At 39.7% G+C, this 15581-nt stretch overlaps 1 protein-coding gene across 13 annotated transcripts in view; it reads right to left on the bottom strand.

The window, feature by feature from the left end:
• Window positions 1–15581, bottom strand: part of MTSS1 (MTSS I-BAR domain containing 1) — a 125978-nt gene that overhangs the window by 99243 nt on the left and 11154 nt on the right. For all 13 annotated transcript variants that reach the window (XM_088148976.1, XM_025167587.2, XM_015888336.3 and 10 more), the window contains exons 2-3: window positions 9150–9211; window positions 3131–3204 (exon numbers count right to left, since the gene is read on the bottom strand). In XM_088148976.1, coding sequence (XP_088005102.1) covers window positions 3131–3204; window positions 9150–9211 — 136 coding nt within the window. The remainder of the gene's footprint in view (window positions 1–3130; window positions 3205–9149; window positions 9212–15581) is intronic.

Raw genomic sequence — 15581 nt, 5'->3', positions numbered from 1 at the left:
CATATGGTATAGGAAAAAATTGGGGGGAAAGGCAGTATTCAAACATTAACAACTTCTACTAGCTGTGAGAAGCGGGACAGTCCAAAAAGCGTTGTATCACATGATTCTGCTGCACAGGCAGATTAGTTATACCAGCCTTCCCTAATCTTCTACCCTCTAGGATGGACTGTAATTCCCAGAATTGTTGTCTATCACTGCTATAAGCCGGTTGGGGAATTCTGGGAGCCATAGTTCCAACACAGGAGCACAGAAGATTGGAAAGGTTTACACCATAGATGTCATTCTTTATTATCTTCCTCATCAATACTATAGCTGAAAAGATAACTATTCAAGCAGTATCGATTCAACACTAATGGTTTCCTTTATTTCTACCGATTATTACTAGATTCTACAAGTCATGATGCTAAATCCCCAAATTGCTCATTTTTACCACAGTTGAAGAAAACTAGAACACAGATACAAGGGAATCGTTCAAGAATCCTCAGATACCTTTGCAAGCCCAGGTGTTACCTTATTCCTGACCTCACAAAAGACTTCTTCCTAGAGACAAATAGTTTGTGAAAACAAATCAAAAATGTTTCACTCTGGACCGCTGGCAGGCTTTTCTTTTCTTTAACAACATTACTCTACTCCATTCTCCTAGCTTGTCAAGGAAGGAGAGTAAAGAGGCACCTGTCAAAGATTTAAATGGGTCCTTTCTTCTTACAAGAGAAACAGACAAGTGTGTTGCATCACTGAAAACTGGAAATTTGCTGCTAGGTAATATGCGTGAAATGTGCAGCAATTACTGTGCAATGTAACAGTGGGGTATGTCACCACATTAAGCCAGATGTGTTTGAACCATGGTTGCTGACTAAGCACGACTGGCTCAGTTATGTCACACTAAGCCCTAAACCACAGTTTTCAAACCACAGAAACTGGGTTCTCATATCACGTTAAGCCAAAATCAAAGAATGTTACACTGAGCCAGAAATAACACACATAAAATGATAGCTGTTTTTAACTGCCTTTAAAATTAGACCTTTTGCTCTATGAAAAAAAAAAAAAAAGCTTTCTAAACTCTGAATGAAAATGCCCACAGTTGCACTTGGACTTCTTTAACAGGGTAGGTAAAACCTGAACCTTGCTTGACACTCCCAGAATTATTATTGATTGTATATTTTTTACATTTCCAGAAAAACATATTTGAAAAAACAATCAGAGAACATATGAAATGAAATCTTTGAAAATACATTTTAGAATGCTTATCTGCAAATGCCACCCATCTCTAAAATGGCAAGAAAACCAATGGTGGCCCAAAATAGGAATTCTGTCAACCTTAGAAAGAATTTTGTAAAACAAACATAGCACATAGGTTTGAAATATAACACCTTAACATAAACAAAGACTCATACTTCATTAATTAGCAAAGGACTGCTACTCTTGCAAGCAAATGCATCAATGCATAGGGTGGCATAGAAATACTAGGAATAAATATATATATATATATATATATATATATATATATATATATATAGGGAGGTTTAGCACAGGAATGGGAGTAGCATGCCTCTCAGGGACCTCTAGTTACCAATCCCACCCTTAAACCCCTCCCCCAAACACTAGGCTGGCACTTGGCCCCCATTTCGTCCTGTGATGGCACCATAGGGCTTCCTGCAGCCCTCCAGCAGCTCAGGAACCTGCATTATAGCTCCCAATTTTAATTTATAACTTGATTTCCTTTCCACAGGACATGCAAGGTAGTAGACAGTAGATAGTAAAATTAATACACTGATTCAAAGGGTTTGGCTGAAGGAGAATGTTTTGACTTCATTCCTACAAGTGGAAAGAACAGGTCTAAACAGAGCTCCTCAGGAAGAGCATTCCATAGCCTGGGAATGATATAGGAGAAGACCCCTCCGATGCACCCACCAGACTTCATCTGAGCAGTTCTGGACATCTGTATCTCTCCTCTTGGCCCCATCTCCAGATCTGCTGAGCACCTCAACTCTTTTCTTCTGGCCTTCTTCTTCAATACTCTGAATTATGTTTTCAGCCTTACCTGTGCCTCTGTCTGTCTGCTGCCTTCCCACCCGTTATCTGCTTCTTTCCAAAATCATGTTTGAAGCATTCCTTTTCTAGTTCTTTCACCTGTCTGCCTCTCCAGCTCTGGCTTATTAAGGCAGCACAGTCCATCATAGCCACAAGTTTCATCGCTGTCACAACATTTCTTGGACAGGGATGGGCATTCTGTATCCACAGGGCCAGAAGTGGCCCTTGAGCCCTCTTGGGCAGCCCTCAGAGCCCTTCTTAAATAGCTCAATTTTTTGCCATGGTGAGCTGTGAAACAGAGGAAAACTCTAGCATAGGTCCTAAGTAGGCATATCATAAAGACCACACTCATATTCCTGGAAAAAACAGCTCCACCCATATTGTAGCTTCCCAGAAACAACTAAAAGTGGCCATAGGCCATAAAAATGCTTGCCACCCTTTTTTTGTGCATCACAAAAGAAACCAATATCTCCTAAATTGTGTCGTACACAAAGCCATTCACAAGTTTATGCACTTCAATGCGTGTCTGTCCCCAACTCTTCAAAAGACTAGGCCAAATGAATCGGATTCGTTCATATTCCTTTCTTCTCCAGACATTTTGCTTAGCAAGAACACTGTACAGAGGAGAAGACCAAGAAGCCGCATTTTCCCATAATGGTACATGCAAATCCCTTACCTTCTGAAAAAATATACATATAAATATATATACTGCAGCTCATTTAATGGATTTGTGGCTTCCCCCAACTCTTTCCAAAAACCAGGACTTATACCTCATCTGCCCCAATAAATTCCTCTTCAAATAAACTGAAGCAGCCCTTTTGTTTCAAGCCACAATAACGATTCAGATGGCCAATGCAACCACATGCCCGCTATTCACACCAATCAAGCTTCAGTGACAGGTTTCTGGCTTCTCATATTCTTTCAAGCCATTGGCACACATCCACACTCTAGGAGGGAGAAGAGGAATATTCGCAGATGTCTAACAGATATGCGATTGGTATGAATAGCCAAATTTTAAAAACAGAAGAGACAGCACCTACATATTTTGCAGACCACATATACTTGTTCTGCTGAACTGAAAACTGACGCATCTGCTTACCACGTGTGTTGGTTGCCATGTCTGCTACTTTCTGAAAGGCGTCCAAGAAGGCAGCTGCTGCTACGACCGTTGTCCTAGAATACAGGCAGACAGCATAATATTAGAAATAGCTTGCTGCAGTCTATTTGGGTCACTACACAAGAAGAAAAAAATATTATTAGACTGTAAAAAGAAGCTAATAAGGCACTTGTACATAGAACAAAGAAACGGTGATGATCTTCTCAATCTTATTTGCTCCCTAATTTGCTTTTTTTTTTTCCTGCAAAAGGACCATGAGTAACAGTAGAAAGTACTTCTCTATTGTCTAAAACTCTGCAATAAGAGGCAATGCAATAAGTATAAAAGAATAGACTGGATGCTCAAAAGTGCAAACCTTATTGGCTGAGTTTGCACACTGCACTGAAACATCATGTGATTCATTTGGTTTTCGCTCACTGTGTGTGCAAACCCCACTGGTTCAATTAGTAAAGCACGGTTCATGGCTTAGCATTATGAATCAATCTAGCTAGTTGGGATTTATTCAACAAGCTAAGCTTAAGTGATAGCTTAGCATAATCTATGGGGCCCTGCAGGGCAGACTGTGCTGATTTTGGCCAAGCATGTCATGAGAACCCCGCCTTTCTTGCTTGTAAGCCATAGCTGGGGCTTAGCATTGTGTAAACGCTGCCTACTGAGGCTAATTTAGTAAATCATGGTTTAGTGTATGTTATCCCAGCCGAAGAAGAGCAACTCCTAATATTTTAACAGTAGGAAAGATGTCATCAGCAGACATTAGTCAAGACCTGTTCTTGACATCCCAAAGAGTACGACATGAAATAATGGAAGTGATTAAAAACTAAAATACTAACAGCAAATGCCATGACATTATCCTTTACTGAATGTGTTCAACTGGAGGTTAGATGACCATCTGTTGGGGATGCTTTAGTTTGGATTCCTGCACTGAGCTGGACTGGACTACGAATGGCCTAAGTGGCCCCTTCCAACTCTGGGAATCTACGATTCTATGAGCTGTTGGTAGGGATGTCAGTGACTCATAAGACTGTTTCCCATCTGGAGAAAAAGCTATTCTGTATTCACAGTAAAATTTTGGCTTATCAAGTCTTGCTACTACATAAAGGATATACTATTGTCTTATTTCAGACAACAGTAAGATAACAGAAGTATGCAAGTGTGTATCTGTTTCAATCAAACAAGTGGCAGACACCTGGTCTACAAGTATTTGGGAGCAAAATCAACCCAAGACACTATTTACATCTCTGGTTCTAGATGACCAAGCAATCTTTTGGTCAAGAAGCTTCAGATTCTGTAAGTGAACTGGGGGAAGCTTCTCCTTTTCATTTAAGTTAGAACACCTTAGATGTCCTCTACAATAAATGTCAAGATGAAACAGCTTCCCAAGGCAAAAGATATTGAATGCCATTAGGAACATCCAAATGCACAATTGACCCTACAGAACCACCCATCATGAAGCAGTCCCACAAAAGCCCTGTTGGAATAGACTGAAGTAATAAAGGAAACAGGGTATACATAAAACCTCTTCTGAGCCATGCATCAGTCCAGAAAAGCATGTGTCAAAGAATATGTTGATGTATTACAGCGATGCTGGTTAGTGGGAAGGGTAAATCATCACTGAGATTTTCCAGTTAAGTATTGTAGGACAGCCCTACCAATCTTAACTAAGACTGTGTTCAGATTGTGGTAAGCCACTGCTTGTGGAAAGTCACAATGGCCTGCTTCATATGTTAAATTAGGATTTAGCACTCTACTAGGCATACTGGCAGGGTCAAAAAGTGAGCTAATCCAGCCCCCCCCCCCAAATTGATACTACAACTTAGTGAAATATGCTACACATTATGACTCATGTATGTGCATGGAGATTTTTCTTTGGTTTAACTATAGGATATTCAGGTTGTTATTCCCCATTCAACACTTCAAGAAATATAGTCTGGGATCAGTTTAATTTGGTTCTCGGTTGAAACTTCTGCCAAATACAAGAAAAGATGACTGTGTTAAGCTTTCAGCACAAATTCCCAAACAATCTATAGACATGTAGTCCCATTTCAACACAAATCTAGTTGCAACAGGTCCCCAGTTTCTCCCTTCAGCAAGATATAAGACATTCCCTAAATATAGTAGGCAGTTGGTGAATAAGTAGGTCTTAAAGACTCTGTTCAGCTTAAAAACTTAATACTGAATTATTTCCCTCTTTGGCTTAATTAATTGCATATTCAGATTTAAATTTTAAGGAATCTGGGGCATGACTTTGGGGATGAACTAAAAAGAAAGGCATACTGCAGGTGGAAGGAAAAAAAAACCTCAGAATCCCGAAATCAAGAAAAAAAACTAAACATTTGACAGCTGCTAGCAAGCTTAACTTTGGTGCTATTTTAAGTGCCTTGTCTCCAGGTTGAGGAACAAGGGCAAGTTAACCAGTATATATATCTCTTGTCCTCATTCTACAGCTTGGATCAGCTTCATAAATGATAGTAAACCATGATTTGATGGTAGCTTTTTGAATGAACTGCAATAGGCTGAATTCAAACAACACAGTAACCTCAAGCAAAATGAAGCCCATTATGCCTCTGCTTACACAACAAACTACAATAGAACAGCGATATGGATTCCAGGAGCAAGAAGTGATTTGGAGCTGCGCACAGATCACCTGCTGGGAGCATCTTAAACAATGCCTCTTTCCAAGATCACATACTAAACAGCTGTGCAAACCCAGAAAAAGATGAGGCTGCCTGAAAGTCTTTTCAACAGATGTTGTGTGTACGCCCCATGCATGCTCCAAATCACATCTTCTCCTTTGACCCTGGATCTTTGCTCAGTCCGAGAACACACTAACCTCAAACCTAGCAAGCCCATGACAGCTCAGAATGATATGTGAACCCACCCCAGCAATGGTCATACAACTCTGGATATAGCCAGATGCTTCACAAAATTAGAGTGAGCTCCAACTGCAATCAAACCATCCTGAAGCAAGAGAAAACTCCACGTTGCTTCACATCTGTGACAGACTTTCATTTCACATTTCTACACTGGTTCCCCGTATTTTCATACTCACCACCCACAGTAAACCTACAAGTATACTAATTACTATTTGCTTTCTTTTTTCAGCAAAGGGCTCACCCAAACCAAACAATTCTTTCCAGTAAAACCTCAGTTTTTCCTCAGCCTGTATTTCCAGACAGTTTTGCTCCTCCTTTTCCTAGTCCTCTTTTCTCACATTCACATTTGTTCTTTTTGCTCTGTAGTATGAGTAAAAAAAGGAGAGCCAGTTTGGTGTAGTTAAAGACTTTGGCTAGAAACCAGGAGACTATGAGTTCTAGCCCTGCCTTAGGCATAAAGCCTAAAGCCAGTTGGGTGACTTCAGGCCAGTTACTCATTTGTAGCCTTAGGAAGAAGGCAAGGGCAAACCACTTCCAAAAATGTTGCCAAGAATTACAGGGACCTGGAGACTAACTCGAAAGGAAAAAAGTGGGTGTAGAAAGTAACATGCAATCTTCTTGTTCCTCTTCAATTTCCAAGTATTTCATCCTCCAAATAGGCTAAAGAGATCCGCTGAGAATCTCCGGTGACTCAATCCCCATAGATTCACAGAAGAAGAGCCACTGTGATGGATTCAGGACAACAAATTCCCTTTCCACAGCACTCAATCCCAACTCAGAAGAGAGCTCTTTTCCCCCTGCTACCTGGTAACAGCACCCATCTGACTTTAGCTGACCTTGAAAAACCTAAGGGGGATCAGAGCTGGCTAGTCCTCAGATGGGAAACAATCAGGAAATCAAGGCAGTAAAGCCTGACTACAAAGTCAAAAGATCATCCTAGAAGAGGACAATGGCAAACCTTTTTAATATTGTTGCCAGGAATGTATCTGGACATGCCCAAATAGCGCCCAGGAGCCCAGCTCAACTAAAGGAAGTCTTTAATTCTAGCTATGAAGTAAATTAATATTTGCACTCTATTCCTTCTTCTGTTTCATTCCCTCACTACATCACTAACCCACCCCACCCCTTAAGCATACTGGCCATATTACTTCTAGTGTACACAATATGCTAAATCAATTCTGGGCACCCCATTTCCAGAAGAATACTGACAGGCTGGAGAAGGTTCAGAGGACACAAGGTATTGAGGTCATGTTCTAACAGGATAGGCTGAGGAAACCTGGGATGTCCACTGTCACAGGACCAGAAATAATGGGTATAAGTTACAGCTGCCTACATTTTATTCAGGGAAAAAACTTCCTTAGACTTTAAGATCTGTACAACAATGGAACAGTCTACCTACAGAGACTGTACTCTCTGCCTCTGACAGTTTGTAAGAAGAGGCTGGACTGCCACCACTGATGGATGATTGAATTGGTTTTCCTGCATACTGCAGAGGATTGAATGGATGGTCCTGATTGTGCCTTCTAACTCCACAATTATATGGCTTATTATGTGTTAAGATTTATATTCTGCTTTTTCTCCAGAAACTCCAGGCAGCTGAGATGGAGATTCTCCTTCATCTTATCTCCACAAAAACTCTGTGAGGTAGATTGAACTAAGAGACTAGCCCAAACTTCCCAAGGCTGATGATGAACTTGAACCTAGGTCATTCTGAAAGAATACTTAACCACTATACTACATTAGCTCTCATGTTCTCTCTCTCCCTTTAAAACAGCTGCCAATCCATGACTATTGGTGGCATAATAAATAAATAAATAAGTAAATAAGCAAGTAAATAAATAAATAAATAAATAGTTACTAGAAACAACTGGCCTCTCACATCACATTAAGCCTAGTTTCTCCATTACCACAGATTCTCCACCATTAGTTCTAAATGGGGTTGCACTTCCTCAGGCAGATCACACAATTTTTCCAACTTGGAAAAAAAAATTCTTAAAAGTAAGAGCAATTTGACAGTGGCTCCCCTTCACTAGAGACTAGGGAGTCATATGTCTGGAACTTTTCCATTCAGATTCTTGCACTGAGCAGGGTTTGGATTTGCTAGTCTACATGGCTCTTTCCAACTCTTCAATTCTATGATTGTTTGGCTAGAGAAAATAAATTCCAGGGAGCAAGTAATATTCCAGATTTTGCTAACCGATTTCTTTTCCTTTCCTTTTTTGGTGTTAAAGCGTTTGAATCATCACAAAAACAGGACACAAGACAGATCTGCCTGTTATTCACTAGCTGCACAGTTCACTCCTCTCTAATTTTTACCTCCCAGTGGCCAGTTGCACTGCAGCCTCCCAGATCAGGTTTACTGACAACTGAGACACAAAAATCTTCTGTAAGGCAGTAAGCTCATCAGACAAGGGTCAAAACCACTCAGTACTCCTGGAAGTTTTATCACTCTTTTCCTTTAACTTAATTAAACCTAAACTGCCATCATTGCTCAGATGTGAAGTCTTGTAAGTTTCCCTTCTGGGGTGTCTGCCTGCTCAGCCTTTGCAAAATGCTTTCATATGTTGAATGCAGTGTAGTTAATAAACCACAGTGAATAAACCATGATTTGTCTTAGCATGCTACTGTGGTTTAGTTAGCAAGCCATGCTTAGCAAATTGTATAAACTCTGCTGATGCAACAGATTAAAGGTAAATAACACAGTCTCCTTAGAGAAAGCCTGATAATCAAAAATAAAGGCAAAAACACTGATACATGGTATGGATGGTCAATCTTTGAACCACATTCAGTCCCCAAGCACCCACCTGGTTGCACCTGGAACATGTTCATACAGTGTAATAGGAAATAAATCAATTCATGGCAGTCTTATTCCCCCCTCCAATTTTCCCTAAAATAAGGGCTAAACATGGGTGCCTCAAGCTATGTAGTATTTAAGGGACCCACTTCATTGTTTAACACATTTCCCACTTACCTGTCCCAAACCGACCTAGCATAGCCAATTCCATTGCTTTGCTTGCAAATTAATGCCCACAAACTGTCTATAACTCTTGAAGATCCAATTTTTTAAAGCGAGGTTATGTCCTGCTATCACAAGGAATTGCCCACCCCAGTAGACAAGAATAGCTTACCTAAGTTGAGACTGGAGTTTCCCTGCTTTATTTATGAAATCTTCCCAAATTGGATAACTTCCCTGGAAGAGAAAAAGTACAAAACTTCAATCAATACAAACATTTCCCCATTTCTGAAAAGGTAAGCAAACTTTCAAAAAAGAAAAAGAAAAATACACAGTAGCAATAAATAAGAACACAGGTAATGTTGATCAATGTTTTTCTGAAAGACCCAGGATGAAAAGCAAGTTCATATCAGCACAGAAGAGTTTCTTCTTATCAAATTCGCACCCTAACCTTGGGTATACTCAAAAACTGGGGCTACTTTGGAATAACCATTTCTCTTAACTTTACAAAGGGGCTGGGAAAAACAAGCAACTTGTTTATACACCAGCCACAATACACACAACCAACTGAAGGTTGTTAAAGTTCATTCTAACTAAGACAGAACCCTGGTAATACAGCATTTTAAACCCCCCATCAGCCAGAATGTTAAGACAGTCAATTCCCAAACATATATTCACAAATGGAAAAGTTTTTAATTGTGGCATTTTCTTCAATTTGTTCAAACTGGCCCAAAGAGCAGCGTAGGAATAAGAATGAGGATATAGTACGTATCATAGATCCTTAAACTCTTTGACCCAATTACCCCTTTTCCCGGTCTCAAATAACGTCATTATCCCCACAAGAAAACCAAACTTCATTATTTTACACAAGTGTCTCAGCAGCAGTAGTCACAAACAGGATCTTCAACTCACAAACAAGCAATTACAAATTGCTCTGTTACCCCCAGCCTATACCCAAATTACCTCCAGTTTAAGAGCCACTGGCACATAAATGCACATATGTTTGCTCTGTGGTGCACAAGATGTGAAATTTGCAGAAATTATAAAAATATGGAAAAAAAATCACTCCAGGAGCAGTAGAAGCAGAGTGGAAATTTTGCAAAATGTGCAACACTTTCTATCAAGCTCCATTTTATTGCACTGGCAACATGAAAAATATTATTTAAAACAAGGGTGGAGAAGAGTCTACCCCAAAAGTCTGATTACTCCCCAGAAATTCTCCTGTAGGCTAGATGACATCATCAAGCAGAGACAAGACTCTGTCTTTTTGCAGGAAGAATTTACTACAGAGTGCAAGGAGCACCCTGAAGTAGCTCCTCTTAGGTACGGGGACTTGAAGGCCTTCCCAAGAGTTCCTCCATTGGGGCCGGTCTTCACATTTTTCCAGTGAAGTTCCAGATGTAGAGTCCTTGGGGTTCGCTGAGCTTGGTTGTTTTCTTGCAGGCATTTCATTATCAGACTAGGATAGTTAGCACTGAAGATGTTACCCAGTCAGGTAGTGAAATGTCTTCAAAAAAACAACCAAGCTCAGAGAACCCCAAGGACTCTACAGTTCAACCCTGAGCTACATATATTCTCTTCTATTGAAGCTCCAGATCTCTGATGATAGAGCACAGATTTCAGGAAAGAGCCAAGTCCATGTCATCTGGATATGGATGTTTGGCTCTTGAGCCAGAAACACCTTGTATCAGACTGATATTTTAGCTAAGGTATAAAATGAAATTATTTGGTGTATTTGAGACAAAGAATAATCCTATGGATCCTTGTAAGTATAAACCACAATTTTCCCCCCACAAATTTTCAAACACAAAATCTGGAGAGAATGCAATTAGAGCAAGTAAATTCCCACCCTCCTAATCCCCTCAAACTCAGCCCAACTCTGTCTTGGTTTTGATAGAAGGCTGCAGTTGCTCTGAGACAGTTTGACAACTACTGAATCATTCCACCTTTCCCAGGAGACACTGCAAAAGACCCATTAAATACAGACACTATTCTGTCAAGGATCAGTCACTTCTCGATAATCATGAAACTAAATCAGAGCAACGCTGGGCTGAGCAAAAGATCTGTCAACTGTTGATGATTTTGAAGTACCAATGAAGTATGCAAGACTCCCTCTTTGGCCCCAACCTCACCTGTTACAGCACAAGCGCCAAACAAAACAGCAATTCATTCAGTCATCTTCAGATTTCTTGCCTCTCTGGTTCATTCTCCCTGAACTTCAAAACCATCCACTTCATCTGTCAAGGATTTTTTGCTTTGTTTTGTTTCTTAACACAACATGAAGCTTTCACCAATGTTTTCATTGTAGTATATTTCATAACATTTAATCCATTATCCTTTATCTAATTACTTATTTACTCCTTAGATTTATGCCTTTCTTCTAGACATTCAAAGCAACGTACATAGCAACTTTTCTTCATATCATCAACCCATTTGGGTAGGCTGACATGAGTGACTGACCAAGCTCACTCACTAAGTTTCATGACTGAAGGTTAACCTGAACCTGGACCTCCCCAGTCCTAGTCCAACAGCTTATCCAATATACCATACAGTCAGCAACATCAGAGGATCACATTAAGTGCACCCAGGACTTAATGAAGGCAGAGGGGCCACACTTGGCATCTTTATTCTTCTGCCTGTAAACTAGACAGCTATGTTGCCCACATGCTTAGCACACATGATGAAGAGGCCTTTATAGGGATCAATGCATGTGTATAGAGATTTTCCAGGTGAAGGGGAAATTCTAGATTCATATAACCTGCAAAATCTGAGCAGCTATATAGTGTTGCCACATCATCCCATTCACTTAACAACAGCCAACTGGCTGTGATAACCTTCCCAATCAATCAAAACAGAAGATTAATCTCTTGTTCATTATACTCCAATGCAGTTTTCTGCTTCTCTTCATGGTTAATGTGATTTTCATTACATTTGCTAGTGAAAGAAAATCCAGGTGGAACTAACACATGCAACCTTATACAGCAATTTTTCTCCCTCAAAATAAAACCAGATGATTCAAAATTCCAATTCCACTCAACCTCGGGCAGAATAACTATTGAAAAGAGACAATGCCAACCATAGCCCCAAGACATCTGATGGCCACAGGTTCTTCACTCTTAACCAGTATTTTGAGAAAATGCTACTCAGGTCTTCCTCTGACATAGGAAGAAACATCATGTCTAAAACCAAATGAATATTGACATTTGTCACTTAAAAACACACTTATCCAAATACACTAAACTGGAACTCAGAACTTTCTGGAGAATACCAGGTTGGGAAAGATTGCATTGTAGCATAATCCTAACATCAAGGATTACTATTATTGCACTGTAAGTACAGTACCAAGGTTTGACAAACGCACCATCCTAATTAACTCAAAAGAAAGTTCTTATTTCAGTTAGTTTACTAGCCAACTGTAAATGTATGCAGAACGCTACTTTTCCCGCTCTGAGTCTTCTAAACCTAACACACTATGTTGAAATCACAATCTTTTACTCCAAATTAATTAGCCTGCAATAGCAGTTTTATTTATTTTCTTCCTTCCGTATTAGTAAAAAAAAAATTTATATTAGCCATAAGCTTATACTGAAGAGGTAGGAGGGGGGAAAATCCATCCAGCATGAAGATTAAGAGAGAACTAATCCAGGTTAATTGCTATGACTCAATTACTCCTGAATTTACACAACCTTGATTAAATTAAATAAATTGTATTTAACTGATTCACAATTTGAGTCGCAGCAACCTCAGGGCTAGCTATCCTGCCAGAAAGGGACATAGTTGACCTAAATGCATTCTTCTGCCTTGTCTGTCTAATGGTGGAATAACAGAACTTTAGAGGAAAACGTTATGAACTCAAGGCAATATGATCACTAATCTCGTGACTGGCCTTTGGTGACCTGAATTTCTTGCACATTTTTTCAAGAGCAGAGAAGAAAATCGCTTTGCTACTAAAAGTAGTATGAATGTGAAAATTGGGAAAGGAAATGCTTCCCACAGCTGAATTATAAATCCCTAAAATGCAGCTTTCTTTTTAGAGAAGAAGAGTCCTCTTTTTAGCTTTTGCCAGCTATACTTAGTGGGACATCAGAGTAAGAACACAAAACACAATTGCATAAGCTGGTAATAATATTTTGTGGGTTGCAGCTGTGGAAACAATTATCTTAAAAATATATCTGCTCCAGGTGGGGTAGAAATCATAGATCAGACAGCAACCCAAGGCAAATCTGCCCGTGTAATTAACTGAGCAGGGGGTTATATGTTAAATAAATAAAGGTTTATTTGTTTGCACTAGCAGCACACTCATTTTTCATGCAGCACAAGCTGTTTCCATGCATATATACCCAAACCACCTCTGGCTTTGTATTTCTGGCTTTATAGCTTCCAATTTTGGCAAATAGCTAAGACAAGAAAATTACAGTCTGTTAACACCTGACTAGTTTGCAATTCTTCCCTACTCTTCGAATGCATTATTTAACCCCCTAGACCAGTGTTTCTCAACGTCAGCAACTTTAAGACACGTGGACTTCAACTCCCCAGCCAGGGATTTCTGGGAGTTGAAGTCCACACATCTTAAAGTTGCTGATGCTGAGAAACACTGGTCTAGACTTTTCAGTATAAATATTAACCAGATTCAGCTAATTAGAATTATCCTGTTATTCAAATGCTCTACCACATGGGATGATTTGAAGTTTGGGGACCTGCTAACCTAAACTGAACATATATCAAAATATTGTATGACAGAACTTTGCCCACAGAGGTATGTCAACATGTGCATTGCTAACGTGATTAAGAAATGGGTTTACTGAACCAAAGTGACATTCATTGCCTAAATATTTCATTCAATCAATGAGGGAAAAGGCCACTTGCAAAACAGAAAGCAAAGAGCAAATTCCAATCTATAAAAGAGTTGAAACTCGTGCAATTCTTCTAAAACATCTGCTTTTTGCAAAATTCCGGTTCACAATGCCTTTCGCTCTAGATATCAATTTAAGGGGGGGAAACCACAAGGTGAAGCTGAATTCTTAGCAATTCTGTGAAGTATTAAGGAATCCCAGTAATGCTGCTGACAACATAAAGGTTGGCTTATACAGGCAGTCCTTGCTTAGCGACCACAATTGGGACCAGCAGCTCTGCCGCTAAGCACTGCAGTCATCAAGTGTAAAATCACGTGACCATAATGGGCTTAAGACCTCACTTCTTCTTTGGTCATTAACCAAAACATCACATGACAATGATTTACAATTTTATTTCCATCTTCTCTATAAACTCTGCTTGTTGCAAGCCAGTTGCAAAGCACACAAATGGCGATCACATGACTATGGGACACTGCAATGGTCATAAATGTGAGGATTGGTTGCAAAGCTTTTTTCCCACCTTCATAACTTCAAATGGTTGCTAAATGAGGCAATCAGTAAGCAAGATCTACCTGTATGACCCAAAAGACATCTAGGAAGAAGATATTCAAAGTCTGGATATCTGATCAAGAACAAATATCACCTTAGATGGCCTACTGTGGCTTACTGAATAAATCACAATTAGCTGAGTTCACACATTACATTAACTCCTAAACTATGATTTACAAATCCTGTATGGCTGAGTTTGCGTAACATATTAAATGAAAAACAAAGTAAACCAAGAACAAGCCAACCACATTTTGGCTTATTCTAGTCCGTCAGATGTTTGATAAAGCCAAGAATGCTATGAAGTAGGAATTCCTTTTTATGTTTCCTCAGGGAATTATTTTTAGTAAGAGTAGGAGTACAACCACCTTCCCAAGGACCCCAAGAGTCAGGGGCACACAAGGGAACATCACATGGTGACCTGTTACAACATCTGGCAGGTATTTTTAACTGTAGGACATCTGTGACAAAGATAACTGCCCAGGACTTCCAGAGAGGCTATGTCAGGTTGGAATTCTGGGAACTTAAGTACCACACATTAGGTCAGCATAATCTTGGGGAGGCTATTTTAAAAATTACTTAAGCGGCATGGTGTAGTGGATAAAAGAGCAGAGAGACCCATATTCTAGTCTACCCTCAGCCTCAAAAGCTCACTAGGCGATTTTAGGGCTAGGCACTCTTCTTCTCAGGCCAACTATCTCATAGAGTTGATGTTGTAGGGGAAAACAGGAAAAGGAACCACTGTGTATGCTCTGCCAAGCTCCTGAATGAAAGGCAAGATAACTAATTAATAAATACATATGGCCTGTCTTCCTAGGTTAGACAAACACACTTTATTCAATAGACTTCATCCCAGTAGCAACCAGCTATGATGAAGAGATGCCAAATTTTTCAGCAGAGCTACAATTTTAAGCTACTAAACTTGGTCACCTTCTGCCACTATCCTAGGAAGCATGTTGAAAAATCACTGAACTCCTCATGTCTTATGATTGTGTAGTGCTTTAGATTCAGTTCAGAGAAGTTGTTTTAGAGCCCTCAAGAGCCAGAACACAGCACCTCTTGGCAACTTATTGAACTGGCTATGTCTGTCTCAGCATCCCTACCATGTGTTAATTTCCCTATGTGTACAGCTACATAAACATATAATCAAACAGAGGTTTCATTACTAATAAATGCCCACAGCAATTCATGGAATTCCTTGCAAAAAC

This window comes from Python bivittatus, unplaced genomic scaffold (assembly GCF_059951505.1).
Source record: "Python bivittatus isolate LINGU-HERP-01145 unplaced genomic scaffold, Pbiv_v1 ctg000590_np1212, whole genome shotgun sequence".
NCBI classification, from domain to species: Eukaryota; Metazoa; Chordata; class Lepidosauria; order Squamata; family Pythonidae; genus Python; species Python bivittatus.
This window is presented reverse-complemented; position numbering and strand designations above follow the sequence as displayed.